A 22,096-nucleotide genomic window follows, 5' to 3' on the forward strand; every position below is an offset into this window, starting at 1 on the left:
GTGCCACTGAAATTGTCCTTTAAAGATAATTCTGGGGCTTCTGGGTGGCTTAATTGGTTGAATGTCCAACTTTGGCTCAGGTCATGATCTCATGGCTCTGGAGTTCAAGCCCAGCGTCGAGCTTTCTGCTGACAGCTCAGAGCCTAGACCCTGCTTCAGATTCTGTGTCTTCCTCTCTCTCTGCTCCTCCCCTGCTCACACTGTGTCTCTCTGTCAAAAATAAACATTAAAAAAAAAATTAAAGATAATTCTGTAATTTAGACCTTTTACTAGTGCTCTTTCCTAATTATTATTTTGTGGACACCACAGAATTCTTGAATTCTCTAAAATTTGAGTTCAGGTGTTTTTTCCTCTGTGAGTTTAGTTAGGTAAAGAATACAGGGCTACATCTGGAAACATGAGAGAAGTCTCCTCTGATGGCTTTTCCTGGTATCCCCAACACTCAGCTGTCCTTTATCCAGTTTATTTTTATCCAGATAAGGTTGTAATTTATTTCCATTGATTTATTCAAGACTGTGATAGTTTAAGATTCTATTTTTCCAAATGAAAGAGAGCTCTCTGTTTAAATGAATTTTATTTTGTACTTTTCATTGTATATTCAATCCAGATGTGCTCAATATTATAGTAAGCACTTTCAAGGTATAAAAGGAATATTGGATGTATTCTGTGAGCTTTCAGTCACAGAGAAATGAGGCATGCACACAAAATAATGAGAAAGCAGTATATAGTTATGATTACCAATTACCAAAATAAAATCAGCAAATGAGTTAGTAAGTGGTATAGGGCTAATTGTTGTGGCCTTGAGAGATCATAGATGTTTCAGTGAGAAAAGCTTATCTTGGGGTCAACCTTGACAAATGGGGGAAAAATTGAAAAACTGGAGCTCATTCTGTGTAGGGAAAAACAGAAGCAAATGCTTAAAAATATGAATAACTTCTGGGATTGGTGTACAGAGACCAACTTGATTCTAATGTATTATTTATGTTGGAAACAATTTTGGAAATTTTCATATGCACAGTTCGGACTCATGTGTCTAAAGCACTGATAATTTTGGATGTAACCTCAATGTGATAAGGAGACTAAGACTTCTGAGTGGGTTTTGGGCAAGAGGAAGGTTATTTTAGGATCTTTAATCTGGCAGCATTGTTTCCTCTTAAGTTATCACTATTAGATCGAAGGTGGACTTACACTGTTCAATGACCAGTTAATCATGGGTCTGTACGAAATGTTGCTCAGAAGCTTTCCTGTGAATGGATAGGCAGTTGGCATGAGTATGATGCGTATGGGTTGGGGGGTAAGGGGGAGGTAGTGTTCAGTAACACCACTAAATTGACTGTTTTCATGTCTTACATTTGGACAGATTTATTGATGAGATTCTCATCCCTATGGTGCTAAAAAGAAAATATTTTTCCATATTTATCGTATTTGAAAGTCTTTACAATGGAGAACTTTATAGGTATTTTCTGAGATATGGGATGAACGTTCAGGTTTTTTATGAGCATACTGATTTTGGTCTGCTTGACTCCTTAAAATGTTTTATGGTAGACTTAGAATTTTAATATTTAGAGAAAGGAAAAATGTGTGCTGTTTTGCTAAAGCCTTTAACTGTGTGACCACAAAGCAGAATAACATTGGACATTACTCTGTTAGGTCTTTATCAGAGAGTAAAATTACACTTTATTTGGAAAGTTTTGCCTAGGTATGAGACTGTTCACTATTTCTCAGGCTAAGTAAACATATAATAACTGCCTTAATAGAAAGAAAACAAGTTCCTGCTTCATAATGAAAAATGTGTGAATCATAACAGAAGAATGGGAGATTACTGGAAACACTTAGCTTTCAAAGTTTTTGGAACATCGTCCTTAAGTGCTTTAGGGATCAAGTAAAGGTCCGGAAAGATCAGCAGTTGAAAGTTTTTTGGACTTACCCTTTCATGTCATTAGTAATGGAAATAGTGCTTCTTAAATTGGGGTATTTATATAAAAACATACCTTTTAAATGGCACCATGGTATAAACTATGAGGATTTTGTAATGCTGCTTAAATATTTTCACATGACTTTGTTTTGAACTTCAGGATTCAGTTTTACATTTTGCTTGTTATGTGTAAGATTTGTGAACATCTTTGTTTAAAACATAAAATTCCTTCATCATGGGACACAAAGTTAATATTAAATATTTATGCTTTAGGCACTGTTGAGACAGATTATATGCATGTGTGTACTTTAGCTTATATGCTGCATTGATAGTGGTTAAAAGTATGACCCTACAGGCAATCTTTTCAAGCAGATAAAACTGTTGGGATGCTTTCCCAGGATGATGGGGTTTCCCTCCAGGCGTATCTCTTCAATGCGGTCCCGAATGTAACGGGTGTCGTTAGCCTTGCAGAATGTATCATCTGTGATTGAAGTTATGTTGTTAAACTAGAAAATAAAAGGAAAAAATTGTTCAGGAATTTGAAATCTACCTTTTGTATTCTATGTGATGGGATCTTACAGAATATTCTATCTAAAAAGTGGTTTTTAAAATACTGTACATCCTGTGTATCCTCAGGGCAATAAAACCCTCTGTGCAATCTGAGTCCCCTCACCCCCGCAGTTTAAGTCTGCAGTGTTGCTTTGGAAGACAGATTGCTTGCTCTTACAGTAACATCCATGTAGCAGAAAGCTCTAAGCATAAATAAGATTATACTGGCTGGAAAGACTCTCCTGCTTTTGAGTGTCAACTCGTAATGGGCACCGTGTCCTTAAATGTCCCTTTACAGAAAGAAACAGGACAAATGGGAAATGCTGTGATGCTGGAAGACCAATTTTAGTTCCTCTCAGTTCCTCTTCACTCTTCTGTTACCTCAACATGAGATCAAGTGGACAGTGTCCACTGCTGTTGGAGAAAGAGACACCAACCAGAGGTCGTAGCGCCCCCCACCCGCGGATGCCTCGGATCCATGTGTCACATTAACTAGGAGATGCCGCGTGCATGCCTGGCAACAGAGCCCACTCTAAGGGCAGACCTCACACCTTGGTTGCGGGTCCTCTGGGGGCTCAGGGGCTCTGGGCCTCTCTGGGCGGGGTGGGGTGGGGCTCTCAGGCCACCGAGTTAGTAATATTTGATGGGCATAATTTACATGTGGATAAATGAGCTTCCTAATGAGTCATAACATTGACTAATAGTAATTTACATTCACATCATCAGATATTATGAAAGGAGCAGTCCTACCTGAAGATGAATTACACGTAGACTTTCTGGTAAATTAAGAGGCACAGATTCCAGGGCGTTGTGGTCCAAGTACAGGAAGGAGAGGTTGTTCAGTTTCTGTAAGGAGAAGTTACCTCTGCTTGATCATCACTGAGGTCAGTACATTTTCACAGGATTCAAACTATGATATATGCACATGCGTCTACATGTGTGCACGTGTGCATGCATATACACATATGTGTACACATGTGTACATAGGTCCTGGTAATCAGTACTATCAATTGCTGCTTTGGTAGTTATTTGGTTTTAAGGGTTTTTTTTTGTTTCCCAAGTAGTGTATTTTGGGCCTTTATGAAGGGTGATAAAGTCCTGCTGCACCCCCACATTTCTCTCCACTCATCTAACCACTGAGTACCCAGCTGTTCCCAGCCTCAGACCTCATGCTAGCTGCTGGGGCCATTTGACTTGTCTCGTGAACAGCTAGTAAGGTCATTTCCTATGCAGGATTGAGCTTGGATCCTGGTGCTGCCATAACCTCTCTTGAACCTTTAGAACTTCTCATTTCACCTCCACCAGTTTCTAGCAAAATGGATATAGGCATATCTTGGACATAACGTGGGTTCGGTTCCAGAGGAACCACCACAATAAAGCGAATATTGCAATGAAGTGAGCCCAGTGTATTTCTTGGTTTCCCATCGCATATGAAGTTATGTTTACACTATGATATAGTAGGTTATGTCTAAAAATGTGCATACCTTAATTAAAAATAATTTATTGCTAAAAAGGCTAACCATCATCTGACGTTTCAGGGAGTTGTAATCCCTAATGACAGATCACCGTGACAAATGTAATAATAATGAAAAAGTTTAAAATATTGCAAGAATTAGCAAAATGTGACCTGGAGACACAGTGAGCAAACGCTGTTAGCAAAGGGGCACCACTGGACTTGCTCACTGCGGAGTCAGCCCAGACCTTCAGTTCGTAAAGAGTGCAGTGTCTGTGAAATGCAGTAAAATGGTGCACAATAGAATGCTTTGTGCCTGTGCTCCTAAGCGGCACGCTTGGTAGTGAGATGTTTCCAGGGCAATTTATTAAATATTTAGCAAGGTATGACTTTCCCCTACTGGTCTGTATTGAGTTACTCTTCATGATCAGTAGACCGTTACTGTGTATCATTTTATAATAGGGCTTCAAGATGGAAAGCATGTGTAAAGTTCAGAGCACTCAAACACTCCGTCTGTGAAGCGTTGATCAGCTCCTGTAGGTCTTTAATATGTCAGTCAAAGGCTTACCAGCTGAAATTACTATATCTTCAAATTGTAAAGGTTTTTTATGTTTAAAGTGAGTCCTGTTTTGAAAAGTCTCTGAGGAACTGTGATGTGCCTTCGCAGTGTCCCTTACAACTGAAAAGGGATTCCTTAAGTGTAAACAGGTAGGAAAGGAAAATGGAACATTTTTACATTTTCTGACAGATTGTACGTGTGGACTAATTGTACCTTTGTGTGATTGCTATAAACTTGATGATATTTCATAGTGTTTCTGTTAGATGTTATCATTAGAAGCCACAAACTTTACTTATGAGTGAGGTCTCCTGCCAGTAGCAGCCCAATCATCTGTTTATCTGGGGCTTCTTCCAGGACGGGAATGAGTATGTCACCTGTGCGGGTCTCAGCTGAGGCGGTAATTTCGCCGGAGACTGTGCATTTGGACACAACCTGGCTATGTAAATCAGAGTAGATCACCTTCCCTTTTTCCTGTATGTAGGTTTTCTTGAGTTACTAAATGAAGAAGTGTATTTAATTTGTACTGTATATAGAATTTTGTACTAGGTGCCGTTGTGGAACTCAGAAGAAGGGCTACCTACAGAATTTTATGGGCTGATACTTTTAAGTGGTAGAAGTAAAACTGAGCATTTACTTTTGGAACTGTATTTTCCGGCATTTGTAAAAACAGTTTTAAAATATAAAACAAAATTTTAGACCAGAGTTTCTCTTTCTTCTATCATGTTACCATTGGTTGTATAAACTGATACTGTGTGTGGTCACAGTATACAAAACTTACTTTGAATGTATTTGCTTTGATTCCTCTACTCTTGATTTTGTTGTATTTTGCATTAAATAAAGTAAGCTTGGGAGGAAGAACTGGAAGTTTCAGTAGTTGATTTTCAGCTAGTGTGAGTTCTTCTAACAGAGAAAGTTTTGAAAAAGTACCGTCTTCTATATCTTCAATCAAATTTCCCGTGAAATCAAGTCTTCTTAAGTTGGCTTGAAGGAAAAATACACAGAAAATATACAAAAAATATGAAGTTAAAGTCTCATTTATGTGGACTGAAGAAGAAGCACTGGTGTATCAGGTCATTCAAACACCTTTTATTTTTAGTATCTAATAGTGTCTGTAATGAGTAGATCAGTAAATTTTGTTGAATAGTGAGCATCCCTCTGTGCTTGACACCGATGGCCTTTGTCTCTTGAGCCCTAGAGTCTCAGGGTTGGAAGGGAACTTACAGTTAATGCAGTCCTTCCATCCTTCAGTGTTTGAATCCCCAGAATGCTGAGGTGGTTCGAAACAAACTGTGGTTGCAAATCATGGGAACTAAGCATGACTTTTTTTTTTTTTTTTTTTTTTTTTGAGAGAGAGAGGGCGCAATTGAGTGAGGGTGAGAGAGAGAGAGGGAGAGAGAGAGAATGAGAGAGAGAATATCCCACAAGAGGCAGAGAGAAAGAGGGAGGGAGAGAAGAGCGGGGCTCACCCGATGCGGGGCTTGAGCTCACGAACCATGAGATCATGACCTGAGCCGTAGTCAGATGCTCAACAACTGAGCCGCACAGGCGCCTGAAGCATTACATTTGATTGAGTAGAATCATTGTAGGTATTGTTTTGGACTTTTCCGCAGAATGTTGCATTGTGATTGTAGATAAATTCTTAATCTCTCTATGCCTTATTGCTTAACAACAACAAACAGAAGTGTTCCCGAATGTGCTAAAGTGATGCAGACTGAGAGAGAAATTCAGTGCGTGCGTGTGTGTGTGTGTGTGTGTGTGTGTGTGTGTGTGTGTGTGAGAGAGAGAGAGAGAGAGGGAGAGAGAGGGACTTTTATTTGTCTGGGATGCTGAGGAAACCTTGCTTCTCATTCCGTATTTGAGGTAGTCACTGCAGACACTGAATTAGTGAATACGGACCCTTGCTCCCAGGGACTATAAAGGGTTAGGCTCCTTTGAGCCTCTGGTCACACATTTCTGTCAACCAATTAGTACAAAATTTTATGTTTCTTTTTTTTTTTAATGTTTTTTTCATTTATTTTTGAGAGAGAGAGAGAGTATGAGAGGGGCAGAGAGAGAGAGAGACACACACAGAATCTGAGGCAGGATTCAGGCTCTGAGCTGTCAGCGCAGAGCCCGACGTGGGGCCCGAACTCATGAACCACAAGATCATGACCTGAGCTGAAGTTGGATGCTTAGCTAACTGAGCCACCCAGGTGCCCCCTGTGTGTTTCTTTTTAAGAGCATTGCAGTTAGTGTGTATTGTTGATATATTAACATTGAACTCACAGCCTCAGTTCTGTGGGTCACACTTGAATGAAGATTACCTACGCAGTGTTTTCCCTGTGAGGCAACTTGGGAACACTGGATGGCTCTTTGGCACTGCACTTGGGGAGCGTTTTAAATAGCAAAAAGCACAAAAATGTAGAAAATGTGGCCCTAAGTAGACTGAACAGGACGCCTCACAGTGTAAGAGCTGAAACAAAATGGCAGAGGTCACCCTGTTCAGCTGCGGCTATGTAACCCCAGTGTTCTGCCACTGTGTACGTGTCTGCAAATGACTGTGGGAGTGTTTCATGTACTGATTTTGGGGTCACAAATGCATGTGACCACATAGGTGAGTGTGTAGGTGTGGAGTCCAGAAGTGATGAGGAACAACTGTACTAGGGTCATTTGGGAGCCACCAGCTGCAGCATGAATGCTGTTCCGGTTAATCTCATAAATGTGTAGTGGGGCCAGTGTGCATGTTTGGTGGGATTTTCTTCAGGGACTTGGCACCAGAGAAGTGGAGGGTTGTGCTGTGCTCACAGCAGTGCCCTGGAGGCAAGCTGTCGTGCGGTTTGACGGGATGTCAGAAGCATCCTGGGAAGGAGCGAAATGCATTAGTTCCACGTGAGAACCATCTGAGGAGTTGGGTGGTATTTCATGATGACACCTGGGCCTCTCCCCAGACCTCAGCTGAAATCTCTGAAGACTAGGGCCTGGTACCATTGTTTTTTACAATATTTCCCCAGATGGGTTTAGTATACAGCCAGGTTTAAGAACCTTGAGTTAAAGCAAGGAAAAGGAGACTTTCTGCTTTTATCGTGGTGGCAGCATTGTGAAGAATGCATTCAGGTTGGAGAAGCACATTGGTCATACTGGTGCTCCTGATGGACCGAGGCAGACGGATCTCCGAGGCGTACGGCTAAGAAGGCGTCGTCGCCTATATGTTTGATGGGCTGTCAACATCGACATGAAAGGCACCAGTAAAGAAAGGTGATGGGGACCTTTGAATGGAGTGGAAAGGAGTCACCAACAAGCCTGTGGATGTTTGTGAAGTGTGGTGGATACTTAAACACTCCAGCGGTGACTACCCTAGATGTGACAGCCACAGGTGCCGAGAAGCTTGTGTTTTATGAGGCTAGCACTAACATGACTTAGTGTGAGTTATTTTATGTAAGGTTAACTTACGGATATCTGCAAAATCTTTTGCCGTCAACTTTTTGATCTTGTTGAATCGTGCGTAAAGATAGGCTGACTCCTTCGGCAAGGGTGGTACGGCATCAATGTCAACCTCCTCACAGTACACAGAGCCACTTAAACATACACACAACAGGCACGTGGGCATTTCTAAGTCGGGAAACAAAATCATAAAAATATAAACTGTAATTTAAAAACATTTGTCCTCTAGTGGTAAAATTATTGCTATCATGAGTTTTCTCACTAATCTGAAAAAATATTTTACAGAATTAAAGGTGATAGCAGGAAGGTATCATGGTTGTGTTAGCCAGTGACCTGTATTGTACCTGATAACTGACCAGGATCTTATTTTAGATCCTGTAACCCCATATGTTTTTTATTCTCTATCATTTTAGCACTGAACATTTAATTGCTGAATTGATTTACATTTTCTGATTTGAATACTTAATGTTCATAAAGCAGAACATAAGGTAAACAAACATAAGCTTGATTCATCACTTGGTTTGGCACAGACACATTGCAGATGGATGACTGTAGCTAAGGAGCTTATAAACTACCAGGTAAGTAAGCAGACTCTGCACTTGGACATGAGAGTGTCACGGAAACAGCAGGGACCCCATTGTATATCCTCATCATACCTCTTTATCTTCTTCAGCCTGGAACAATGCCTTAGTCTTTGTTGTTCATAACTTTAAAATTTTTGAATTTTAAGAACATTTTATTTGGGGGGACATTTATTTTGTAGAATGTCTTTCAATTAGGGTTTGTCTGGGGTTCCTAATTTTTGATAGAAATACGATGGAAATGTTGTTGGTTCTGCCGTGCTGGGTATTGGAAAGCATGTGCTGTCTGCTTGACCCATTCCTTGATGATGCTCTCTTTGGTCTGCCATTAGGGAGTATCTTCTGAGAAAATACTTGGAGCTGCTAAACATCTGGTCTGCCACCAAACTGCCACCCAGTAATTTTATCATCTATTGATGGTTCTTACCTGAATTGTTTATTACTAGGATAGTTTCAAATTATGATTTTCTAATTCCATCATTCTTTCTACGTTAGTTGACAGCTGGTGCAGCGTGGAACATTCCCTTCATATTTATTTAGTTTTATCAGTTGAGTATGAACTTACGAATTCCTTATCCCATGGGTCATAGTAAGTTACCATCATATTTATTTTGATCATCAAATCGTCACAGGTCAGCCAGTGTGAACTCTTTTAAGCTTTTTTTTTCTGTCACAGCTGTGTTCTGTCATCTATAAACGACACTTAATAAATTACACATATTTCACTTGTGTAATTTATAACTTTTCAGCATTATGTATATACCCATGAAACCATTATTGCAATTGAAGTAATTGACGTAGTCATCACCCCAGAGTGTTGTCATGCTCTTTGTAATCCGTCCCTCCCAGCAACCACTCTGGTCTGCTTTCTGTCCATTCACAGCAGTTGGCATTTCCAAGAGAACCAAGCAGTATATCCTCTCATCGAGCTTCTTCCTCTCTGCATATCAGCAATTCATTCCTCTTTATTACTGAATAGTATTTCATTGTATTAATATATGCAGCTTGTATAGTCCTTCCTTATGGGCATTTGGGTTTTTAGTTTTTGACTATTTCTTAGAAAGCTGCTGTGAACATTTATGTAGAATTTTTGTGGTTGTGATACTTGCATTTCTCTTGAGTAAATACCTAACAGCAGAATGGCTGGGCCATCTTATAGATGTGTAGCTTTTGAAGAAGGTCCCACACTGTTTTCCTTAAAGGTTATGCCATTTTATAGTCCCTTCAGCGCAGAAGGATTCTAGTTACTCCACATCCTCGTGCGCGTTCGGTACTATTAGACTTTTCACGTAAGGCATGTTGTGGTATCTTGTGGTTTAATTTATATTTTCCTAATGACTGATGTGCTGAGCAATTTTTTATAAACTTATTTACCATCCACATATTTTTGTGGTAGAATGTTCATATCATTTGCCTATTTTTAATTTTTTTTCAATGTTCATCTATTTTTGAGAGCGACAGAGCATGAGCAGGGAGGGGCAGAGAGAGGGAGACACAATCTGAAACGGGGTCCAGGCTCTGAGCTGTCAGCACAGAACCTGATGCAGGGCTTAGACCCATGAACCATGAGACCATGACCCGAGCCAAAGTCAGTTGCTTAACCGACTGAGCCAACCAGGAGCCCCCCATTTGCCCCCCCCTTTTTTTTTTTTAATATTTATTATTTTTGAGACTGAGAGCACATGAGCGGGGGAGGGGCAGAGAGGAGCATAGAGGATCTGAAGCAGGCTCCAGGCTCTGACCTGACAGTAGAGAGCCAGATGTGGGGCTCGAACCCATGAGCCTGAGCCGAAGTTGGATGCTCAAACAACTGAGCCACTCATTTACCTATTTTTAAATGGTGATTTTGTATTATTGTCACTGAATTATAAGAGTTTTTATTGTAGATACAAGTTGTTTCTCAGATTTATGTTTAGCAAATGTTTTCCTTTATGTGGCTTGTCTTTTTGTTTTCTTATCAATGTCTTTTGAATAGCAAATATTTTTTATTTTCATGAAGAATAGTTGATTCCTTTATGGTTTGTGCTATTTGTGCTATTTAAGAAATCTTTGCCAACCACTATCTTATCCTAGGTTTTCTTTTGAAGGTTGTATAGTCTAAGCTCTTGATGTTTAGGTTTGAGGTCCATTTCGAGTTAATTTTTATATATGGTGTCAGGAAAGTTCATCTTTTTAACTTACAGCTCTCAAGTGTTTCAGTACCATTTTTTGAAATGATTATCCTTTCCCCATTGAATTTCATTGACACCATTGTAAAAAACAAACAAACAAACAAACAAAAGTTGACCCTATTGTGTAAATGTATTCCTGGACTGTATTCTGTTTTGCTGAGTTACTTGTTTTTTGTTTTTGTTTTCATTTTTGTTCATATATGTATGTTTATCTTTAGAGAAAGAGAGCACACACGAGGAGGGGGGGAGGGGAGGGAGGGAGGGGAAGAGAGAGAGAGAGAGAGAGAGAGAGAGAGAGAGAGAAAGAGAAAGAGAATCTTAAGCAGACTCCATGCTGAGCATGGAGCCAGAGATCATGACCTGAGCTGGAAATCAAGGGTCTGAAGCTCAACCAACTTAGCTTGTTTACTTGCTTATTTTTATGCTAATGCCACAATGACTTGCTTCCTGTAGCATTATAGTAAGTTTTCATATCAGGTGGTGTAAATCCTCCAACTGTATTCTTCAACATTGTTATGACTATTCTAAGCTCTTTGCATTTCCATATAAATTTCAGAGTCAGCCTCTTAATTTCAAAAAGACTGCTAAAAATTTAATTGGGATTGAGTTAAATCCTATAAATAAATTTGTGAAAAATTGACATCTTAATGATACTGAGTTTTCTGGTCCTTGAACGTAATATATCCATATTTTTAGGTTGTCTTTAATTTCTCTCAGCATAATTGTCTCGATTTCAGTGTGCAGGTCTTGTATGTCTCTTACAAATTTATACCTACATTTTGAAAAATAATTTTGATTGATTAAAATGTTAAATATCCCCATTATTCTTTAAGAACTCTCTTATTTTTTGGCACAATAAGATGTCTCAGAGCAGTCTTGCCTTTTCCCTGCCCCAAGCCTGATATCAGTTATTTCTTCAAGGAGTATTGGTTTCTTTTTGTGGAGACTGATACTTAGAAACCAAGATTTGAATGTTGATGTGCTCATTGCTGCTAGCATCTCATTGCTTCTAGGCTCTTTCCACAAGGAGGGATGGGAAATACATGTATGTGTATTTGTCTGTTTCTCCATATTTAATATACATATATACACAGGTATATGTAGGATATGTGGCATAGACATATACGTACATTCTTACCTATGGACATAGATAAATACACACATACACACACACACCTCATGTGCATATATACACATATACTCTCACATAGAGACAAACGTGTATACAGGCAAACCTCAGAGAAATTGTACATTTGGTTCCACTGCAGTAAAGTGAATATTGCAATAAAACAAGTCAGATGAACTTTTTGGATTCCTGGTGCCTATAAACGTTGTGTTTATACCATACTGTAGTCTGTGAAGGGTGCAGTAGTAGTATATCTAACGACACAGTGTTCATACCTTAATTAGAGATGCTCTATTGTTGGGAAGCCTGGGTGTCTCAGTCAGTCAAGCATCTGACTTCAGCTCAGGTCATGATCTCCTGGTTCGTGAGTTCGAGTTCTGCATTGGCCTGTCTGCTGTCAAGCACAGAGCCCACTTTGGATCGTCTGTCCCCCTCTCTCTGCCTCTCCCCTGCTTGCTCTCTCCTCTCTCAAAAAATAAATAAACATTAAAAAAAACACTCTACCGTTAAGAAATGCTAACCATCATCTCAGCTTCCAGCGAGCCACGATATTTTTGCTGGTGGAGGGTCTTGCTTGATGTTGATGGCTGCTGACCCTACAGGGTGGTGGCAGCTGTGGCCATTTCTGAAAATAAGACAACTGTGACGTTTGCCACGTTGACTGACTCTTCTCTCAAGAACGATTTCTCTGTAGGATGTGATGCTGTTTGGTAGCATTTTACACACAGAACTTCCTTCAAACCCGGAGTCTATCTTGTCACACCCTGTCCGCTGCTCTGTCAGCTAAGTTCGTGTGATATTCTCAATTCCGTGTTGGCATTTTGACACTCTTCACAGCATCGTCACCAGGAGCACACTCCGTCTCAGGAAACCACTTTCTTTGTTCATCCACGGGAAGCAAGTCCCCGTCCGTTGGAATTTTATCCTGAGGTGGCCCAGCTCCCTGCCGTCTTCAGGCCCCCCTTCTGCTTCCGGTTCTCCTGTTGCCACATGTCTGCAGCGACTTCCTCCCCTGGAGTCCTGAACCCCTCAAAGTCCTCCCTGGGGCTGGAATCAGCTTCTTCCCAACTCCTGTCCGTGTTGAATCGTGACCTCTTCCCATGAATCCCCAATGTTCTTCATGACATCTAGGATGGTGACTCCTTCCCAGGATGTTTTCAGTTTACTCTGCCGAGATCCATCAGAGCAATCGGTGTGTATGGCAGCTATGAGCTCACGAAAGGTGTCTCTTAACTAATGAGACTTGGAGGTCAGAATTACCGCTCGATCCGTGGGCTGCAGAATGGTGGTGGTGTTGGCAGCAGGCGTGAAAGCAACAGTAATCTCATTGCTCGTCTCCATCAGAGCTCTTGGGTGACCAGGTGCAATGTCTTTGAGCAGTAATCTTTTGGAAGGAATCTTTTCTCCTGAGCAGCAGGCCTCAACAGTGGGCTTGAACCAGTCGGTCAGCCGTGTTGTGGACAGATCTGCTGTCCGCCAGGCTTTGTTGTTCCAAGTAAAGAGCACGGGCGGAGGAGATTTTGCGTGATTGCTACGGGCTTAGGATTTTCAGAATGGCCAGTGAGCTTCCACCTGGCTTCCACCTCAAGTCACCAGCTGCATCCGCTCCTGAGCAGAGTCTGCCTGTCCCTGGAGGCTTTGAAGCCAGGCACTGACTTCTCCTCTCCAGCCATGAAAATCCTAGGTGGCATCTTCTTCCGGCAGAAGCCTCTTTCATCTGCATGGAAAGTCTGCTGTTTAGTGTGAGCACCTTCCTGAGTCCTCTCGGCCAGATCTTCTGGATAATTCCGGCAGCTTCTGCGTCAGCACGTGCTGCCTCACCTTGCACTTGGGCGTCACAGAGAGAGCTTCTTTCCCCAAACCTCCTGAACCAACCTCTGCTAGCTCCTACCTCTTCTGCTCCTTCCTTACCTCCTCAGCCTTCGCCGGATGGAAGAGTCTGGGCCTTGCTCTGGGCGAGGCTTTGGCTGAAGGGAACATCGTGGCCGCTTTGATCTCCCATCCAGACCGGCCAGACTTCCTCCATATCAGCAGTCCGGCTGTTTCCCTTGCTTATCACCCGTGTGTCCACTGGAGTGGCGCATGCGTGCAGCGTCCTTCAAGGACTCTTCCTTTGCCTTCACAACTTGGCTACCTGTTTGGCACAAGTGGCCTAGATTTCGGCCTGGCTTGGGTTTCGCCCTGTCTTCCTCACGAAGCTTAATCTTTTCTAGCTTGTGATTGAACGCGAGAGACGCGTGACTCCTTTCACTTGAACGCTTGGGGGCCATTGTGGGGTTCTGAGTGGGCCTAATGTCAGTACTGTTGTGTCTCAGGGAAGGGGGACAGAGATGCAGGGGGGGACAGGTGAGCAGCCAGAACAGAACAGTTTATCAGTTTATCAGTTAAGTTCACCATCTTATATGGCTTGGCTCGCGGTGCCTCAGCTTAGCATGGTAACATCAAAGATCACAGATCACCGAAATAAATATAATGATGAACAAGTTTGGAAAAATGGTGCCAAAAGACTTGTTCCACACACGGTTGCCATAAACCTTCCATTTGTGAAAAATGCAGTGTCTGTGGAGTGCAATGAAGAAGGCGCAGCAGAACAAGGCGTGCCTGTACCTATTTCTGTATCTGCATACAGACCACGAGTTGGTGCCGATCTCTTGCTTCCAGTCCAACTCCACAGTGTTCACTCTGGGCTTCCCCCACCACGTCTGTAGCACCTTCTCTGACCGAGAAACCTGGCTCTCGTTATCCAGCGTATATACATCACTCAGTGCTAGGCCTCACATTAAGGGGTTTCATCGCTGTGGACCTGCATCGCCGTGGAAAAGAAACCTGCTTGCTGGAATGTCAATGTTTATCCATTCTGTTTTGTCTATAGCCTGGAGTTAAGGGTTACTTGGGTTAATTTTTCTTTTCACTTTAGTGTGTTACTCATTTGAAATGAAATTGTTTCTATTTGTATGCCAGTTTTTTTTTTATCTTATCCTTGTATATTTTATTTATAAATGTAATTGCTTACCTATATGAACTATAACCTTGTTCAAAGCCAAATCTACGGGGGCGCCTGGGTGGCTCAGTTGGTTGAGCGTCTGACTCCGGCTCAGGTCATGATCTCACAGTCTGTGGTTTTGAGCCCCGCATTGGGTTCTGTGCTGATAGCTCAGAACCTGGAGCCTGCTTTGGATTCTGTGTCTTCCTCTGTCTCTCTCTCTGTCCCTCTCCCACTTGTGCTCTCTCTCTCTCTCTCTTACACACACACACACACACAAATAAACTTAAGTAAATAAATAAAATCTTACAAAAAAAAATAAAACCAAATCTACAGAGAAAGTGTATACTTAGAGAAGTTCCACACTCCCGTTCCCCCACCCCACCAACGTCCATCTCTCCCTCCTTGCCACCCCTGGTCCCGTGTGTAACCTGTGGGTAACTAGTTGCCACGATTAAATTACCTTTCTTGAATGTCGTTTCACACAAGTGAGCTGATGCATGTTTATTTTCTTGTGTCTCTTTCTTTCTTGGATGAAAGGCAGCATACTGTAGCTACTCCTTTGCACTTTGGGTTTTCTTGTATAATATATTCTGGAAATCACTTCATGTTAGTTCATAGAGATCTTCCTTGTTTATTTTTACAACTGCATAGTATGCCCTTGCGTGGACTTGCCGTACATTATTCAACCTCCCTTCAGTGTTTGGGCAGTTAGATTGTTGCCAGAGTTTTGTGTTTTCAGGCAGTGTTCCAGTGATGTTTGCATATGTATTTTCTCCCTCGTGGAGGTGTATCTCTAGGGTGAATTCCTAGAAGTTGATTGCTACGTCACAAAGTAAGTGCATACCGGCCTTGTTAGATATTGCCAAAGTCCTGTCCAAAAGCATGGTACTTACTTGTATTTCTGCCAGCAGTGTATGAGGGTCTCTGACACCCCAAGGCCTTGCCAATGGATTATATTGGTTTAATGTCACAGTTTTAATTTTTGTCCATCAGATAGGTTAAAAATCTTTGTGTCTCAATATAATTTAAACTTACATTTCTGTATGTGTGAGATTGAACGTCTTCTCATGTTTAAGGGCCATTTTTATATCACTTTGTGAATTGCCTATTCATCTTCTGGTTTTGCCAATGGATTTTTTGCCATTTTCTTTTTTCTGGCTTTTTATATGTTCTTTATAAATTAGAGATATTAACTTTTTTTTCTATTTTTCTCATTTTTCAGTTGTGCTTGACTTCATTTATGATGCTGTTTCCCATGGAAAAGTTTCATTTCATGGGATCAAATTTATTGATCTTTTCTATTATTTTCTCTGGATTATGAGGCATCGCACACACAGTTTATCTTCCAGTATTTACATCATTTCACTTTTTACGTTTTGACCCTAATTTATTTGGAGGGGTTTATTTTTCTGTGAAAAGTGTGGATCTAACAGTATCCCTTTTCCATTGACTATTCAGTTGTCCAACAACATATTTTATTTATTTTTAAAGTTTTTTTAAGTTTTTATTTAAATTCCAGTCAGTTAACATACAGTGTGATATTACATTCAGGGTTCAACACCATTTTTAAAAAATACCATCTGTAGGGCTCCCGGCTGGCTCAGTCGGTGGAACGTGTGACTCTTGTTCTCAGGGTTGTAAGTTTGAGCCCCATGATGGGTAGAGATTAAAAATAAAATCTTTAAAAATACCATCTTTGGTTCAGAAGTGATTTAAGATGCCTTATTTATTATATACTAAGTTTCTACATGTGTTTCTGTTTTTCCGAATTTTGTATGCTATTCACATACCAGTATCACACGTATTTAAGTATAGAGACATTGAAGTATATTCTAATGTAGTATGTCTGGTTTCTGCAGATACCTGCCATTTTTCAGTGATTCCCTGAAACCTGATTCCATGCAGGTTTGATTTTTCTACATGAACTTGAGAATCCTCCTTACCAGCTCTTTAAAGCAGTTTATTGTTACAAATTTAGGAAGAGCTGACATCTTTACGATGCTGAGTCATCCTATCCAAGGGCAAGGGATGTCTTACTAATTAGTGTGTGATTTTATTTCATGTTGTCCTGTGACATGTCCTGTGAAATGCTGTTCCATGATAGAACAAAAATAAACCAAATAGATAGGAGTTATTGAGGAGGACTGTGTTATTTTGTACATTTTCTGTTGTTTTAATTAAAATGTATATTACAGTTATTCATGTATAAGCCATCTTTATGTCTTCTGTGAATTTCTTGAAGTTAAGAATTACATTTTATTTCCCTTACCCCCAGGCTGTACATAGTATTTGTAAATAGTTGATGTTAAATAACTGTTTCTTGAAGGGATTTTATATAGACAGAAGCACACTCTGTAGAGGCTAAACTTGTACTTTGTTTATTCTTGAATGTTCCTGTTCCATGTTTGTCATTCAAAATGTGGGATGGCCAAGGGATACAGGAGTACTGATGCATAGGGGCACTTGTACCCCAATGTGTATAGCAGCACTCTCAACAATAGCCAAATTATGGAAAGAGCCTAAATGTCCATCAACTGATGAATGGATAAAGAAATTGTGGTTTATATACACAATGGAGTACTACATGGCAATGAGAAAGAACGAAATATGGCCCTTTGTAGCAACGTGGATGGAACTGGAGAGTGTGATGCTAAGTGAAATAAGCTATACAGAGAAATACAGATACCATATGGTTTCACTCTTATGTGGATCCTGAGAAACTTAACAGAAACCCATGGGAGAGGGGAAGGGGAAAAAAAAAAAAAAGAGGTTAGAGTGGGAGAGAGCCAAAGCATAAGAGACTCTTAAAAACTGAGAACAAACTGAGGGTTGATGGGGGGTGGGAGGGAGGAGAGGGTGGGTGATGGATATTGAGGAGGGCACCTTTTGGGATGAGCACTGGGTGTGGTATGGAAACCAATTTGACAATAAATTTCATACATTGAAAAAAAAAACAAAAAAACCAAAATGTGGGATGGCAAATGATGTGCACTCCCAACATACCAGCTGACGTTATCACTGGAGATAAAATTCCGCTGTTTGAATTTACTGTATCCTAAGGCCATTTTTTACTACTCTAAGGAATAAAGTTCCATAATAACCTATTTATGACTGTTCTTTGTGAGACACGAGATGACATGGTATGCATACTTACCGTCACTTTCTTTTTTGGGGGATGGTGGTGTTACACTCTCATCTTTTTGTAACTGAACACTTTTCTCATCGGGTAATATCACAGTTTCTTTTTCCTATTTGAAAAATAAAAATTTGTTATCAGGTGTGATAAAGTCTGATTTTGACTATAAAACTGAGAGTCACAGGCAACACCTGCCTTCTCATGGTCATAGTGGCATTTCTTTTGTGCTACAGTAAGATTTTATGTATTGTTCATTAAACTTATAAGGTAAATATTTGTTTACCTTGTTTGTACTCCAGACTGTCAACTCCTTGAGTAAAAGAACCAGGTCTTTTTAATTTTTTTTTTATCTCCAAAACCCTATCTCAGTGCCTTTGCCTTCTATATGTTGAATATATTGAAATTCCAAATGGGAGCTGGAGGGAACTCTCCAACACAGAATGAAAGTTTTTCTGAGTTGCAGCCTGAAATGAGACCATCTTCATGTAGGGTAGGTCTCTTAATTATTCTTTATGGTCTTGTCTTTTTCTTTCTTTCTTTCTTTCTCTTTCTTTCTTTCTTTCTTTCTTTCTTTCTTTCTTTCTTTCTTTCTTTCTCTTTCTTTTTTAATTTGAGAGAGAGAGAACTGGAGAGAAGGGCAAAGGGAGAGAGGGAGAGAATCTTAAGCAGGCTCCACGCTCAGCATGAAGCCCAATGCAAGGCTGGATCCCACAACACTGGGATCATGTGTTGTCTTGTCTTAATTGAGTTCCTGATACCAGATTCTACCATGTTCAACAGGATTGAGGCACTAGTCACGTCGCATGTGTTGGACATAGAGTAAGCTTTTGGCCTCTTCTGCAAGTGACCCTTCATTACCTCATGCCTGAACAACACCCTGGCACTTGGAGCCCTTTTATTCTCCTCTGCCTACCCCATTTGGACCCCCAGTCCAGACTGTTTGCTCTGGGGGTCTGTATCACCCTTTCCTATCTTGGGAGAGAACATTTTCTGCGATTAGACTAACATAGGTTGCATGGGGCCCCAGTCTGTGCCCTCCAGAATCATGTTACCCTTCATGTCCATCTTGACTCCTTTATTCTCCCAAGTGGGTTCTGTTGGAACAGCCCCTCCACTTAAGTACTGTTGAATTCTACTCTGCTCCACAATTACCTTAGTCCCTATATTTGTATTAAGAGCATAGACTTCTAAAGCAATGTAGAGAAAAGAAGCAAAGAACTTACTAGCTACTTTTTAGGGACCATGGAATTTTGAAGGTTTTTTTTTTTTTTTTTTTTTTTTTTTTTTAACTGAATGATAGATTCTAATCATCCATGTGAGCCAATAGCTTATTGGTACGATAGGCCTTTTTTAAAAATCTGGAGCTATGACTAGTGATATCTATCTTTTTTCTCTTAATGTTGGGCAAAAATAATACTCAGCATATTAACCAACTCCATTGAAAGAAATTACAGTGTTAACATTTAGTCATTGTGCACTGAAGAAAAGCAGTCAACATTGTTATATATTTGGCTGCATTTTTCATTTTCCATTCTGTCTGTGTATGTGAGACACATACACGCACACGCACACACCGTAGGCAGGACCAGATCCTTATGTGCTGCATTAACTTTTTCCTTACCCAGCGTTCATTTCTGCGTGCCAAGAAAACCGCAAGTAATTACTCAGCCTGTGCAAGTGGAGTACGAAAGATGCGATATGAAGTCATCCCTGTAGAATATTAACTCAAGGACAATTTACAGTCACTTGATAGGAATTGATAAGAGTCTGAGTCGTTGAAACTGATTAAAAATCAAGCCCCACCTTAAGGAGTTTTTCATTTTTTGCTAACTTACATGGTTGGCATATGTAAGTGAAATGCTATAGACCCCAAAATAAGCATGTAATTATTTCAGAAGTGGTATGAACCACTTCTTCCTAAATTAATAAATCTTAAGCTGGTAATCCAAGATTGTTTCTCCTAATACACAATTTCTCCTATTTTATTTGGAGGCAATCTAATATGCACATATAGGGCGTTTTATAACATTACTTAGAAATCCTCAACCAGTAAGAGATCATCTTAAAGTTTAGTTTTCCTTAAATTTTGTTTTGGTTGCTATAGATACTGTTTGGTTACCATAGATTCTTTTTATTAATTTGGGAGGCATGCATACGTCCCCAAAGTATAATCCTGGAGACAGTTTTTTGAATTACTTTCAGTCATTACAAGTGCTTTTTCTTTCCCCTTTTCAGACACATTAAAAAAAACAAAAACAAAAACATGCATCTAAATGGGTGACTGTTTCAGAAGTTAAATTTAGAGTAGAAATAAAGTACCTTAATATTTTTTCTGTCCAGATATTTATCCTCAGAATCTTGACTAAACACGGTTTCTTCAGAATGATCTGTCCCATGGTGATAGGTGACGCGTGGGTCCTGCTGAGCTGGTGGTGCCAGCTTTATCAGAGGCACGGACAGGAGCAGGAGAAGCACAGACTGCAGCATCGTCATGCTAGCAGAAGTCCAGGTGCCTGGAGTTCATGAGCTGGTGGCCTGCTGACTGCGGGACAATGCTCTCTTTTTCCCTGGAAGTAAAAACGCAGACCTTCGAAGCAATATTTAAAAGCTTAGAGGACTTTTTGGCAGGGGCCAGAGAACAAGTCTTTAACCCTTAGTGATCTTTAATTAGATGCTGAAAGTTTCTATGTATCAGTGACATTCTTAAAAATAGTCTCAGAAAGTGGTTTTATTTCTTTTTCTGTCAAAACCCAAGTAATGTTGATAATTTCAGTTTCTTAATAGTTAGATGCTGTAAACAAGGTCCTTGTGAGCAACGGAAATCTTAGGATACCTGTAGTATAAATAGTTAAGACTCATGATCCTGCCTCGTGTGAGTTAAAAATATCATATTTCAACTTTGCTATTTTATAAGAACTCTTGATTTGTAATGGTATGAGTTTCTATAAGTTCCAAGAGTTTTGGAACTTAAACTTTAAATTTAACATGAAAAGTAGTTATTAACACTTTTAGGTGATAAAGCATATATGAAAATGTTTTTGATTTTTTTAGTTTTGCAGTTTTCATAGATACTCTTTTTGTTTAATAACATTGGTTTTAAATTTAAACTATGAAAAACACAAAAATAGTATTGCAGACTAGAAAAAATAGAGAACTGTAATCAAGGATTTGGGGGAAGGAGACGGGGAGGAATCTCTTAGGCTCGTCAAGGGTGCACATTTCAGGCAGAATCCCCCAGAATTGCTGGTGCTGCATTGTGGATGCCAGGTTGTCAAAAATCAGGGGCTAAAAAGCCTGGTTTTTTGACTTTGCAGCACCTGCAGGGATGTCAAAGTGACGCAGTGATAACAGTTGTTCGAGGTAACTGAAAAATAAAAAATCAGAGGTGGCCTTTGCATTTATGAAGACTGAGAATCACATCTTAAACGATATTTAAAATGATACACGAAAGAAGAGCCTACCGTTGTAGCTTTTTTGAAGGTTCTTGTGGTTTTCGTCAGTGGAAGCTCATGCCTGTGTATTAGCCCCAAGGAGGAAGGTGGTGGATCAGTTTCAAACTGCTGCATAGTTTCGTGACCGGCCGTTCTGAGTGCAGTTCGTCTGCATGGAGACCCTCCCCGGGCCATGCAGCGTGAGGGCTCCCCAGCTGTGCTTGTGGGTCTGCAGGGCCGTCTGCTTCTACATTACCTCATGTGAGAAACGCTAAGGTTTCCCGAATATCGTTTATGACGAGGACATAGTTTGAAAGTCATGCTTTTTATTTTAATGCTTCTCGAGGAGATAAAACATCTGCGTTTTCAGTGAAATAAAACACCAAACTAAAGTCTGTGCTCTTAATTTTGTGAGGGGTAAAAATACTGTTCTAGTATCACAGTTAGGACACAGCCAAGAAATTTCCAATGCAAAAATTAGTTTTAGCATAAATTATCTTCAAGTTTAATCATCCGGGGTCTCCTTTTCTTTAATTCCATATAACACAGATCCAAGTGTGAGAGTTTTTAAAAAATAAATTTGATTTGTAATTTGGAGTTTGGTAGTAAAAGATACTTTTGTTTGCTAAATTTAGGAAACTGTAAAAGTGGTCTTAATAATAAATTTGATTTTTAAAAGTCCAAATGGTATTTTAGATAATTGTATGAACATCTTTAAAGATTCACTTTCATTTTTATCACTTTCTGGTGCTTTTAGCAATCAAGCTAA

General features: G+C 40.1%; 2 protein-coding genes across 5 annotated transcripts in view; one reads left to right on the forward strand and one right to left on the reverse strand.

Moving 5' to 3' along the window:
- Window positions 1-22,096, forward strand: part of CENPP (centromere protein P) — a 229,459-nt gene that overhangs the window by 61,280 nt on the left and 146,083 nt on the right. The window lies entirely within an intron of this gene.
- Window positions 558-21,570, reverse strand: OGN (osteoglycin). The gene is made up of 7 exons (XM_025931548.2): window positions 21,358-21,570; window positions 20,216-20,463; window positions 17,915-18,008; window positions 7,906-8,064; window positions 5,255-5,457; window positions 3,215-3,310; window positions 558-2,421 (listed from the first exon to the last, which is right to left on the reverse strand). Exons 2-7 carry the CDS (start codon window positions 20,387-20,389, stop codon window positions 2,251-2,253), a joined length of 897 nt encoding a protein of 298 aa, XP_025787333.1. The 5' UTR covers window positions 20,390-20,463; window positions 21,358-21,570; the 3' UTR covers window positions 558-2,250.

This window comes from Puma concolor, chromosome D4, assembly GCF_028749965.1.
Source record: "Puma concolor isolate L17-30 chromosome D4, mPumCon1.1.hap2, whole genome shotgun sequence".
NCBI lineage: Eukaryota > Metazoa > Chordata > Mammalia > Carnivora > Felidae > Puma > Puma concolor.

Coding starts and splice junctions, on each gene's coding strand:
- OGN (XM_025931548.2), bottom strand. CDS start 20,389: ATGACGATGCTGCAGTCTGTGCTTCTCCTGCTCCTGTCCGTGCCTCTG. Junction 8,065..17,914: donor CCCCAAAAAAGAAAGTGACG/GTAAGTATGCAT, acceptor TTCCCGACTTAG/AAATGCCCACGTGCCTGTTG. Junction 5,458..7,905: donor AAAAGATTTTGCAGATATCC/GTAAGTTAACCT, acceptor TTTTCCTTCAAG/CCAACTTAAGAAGACTTGAT.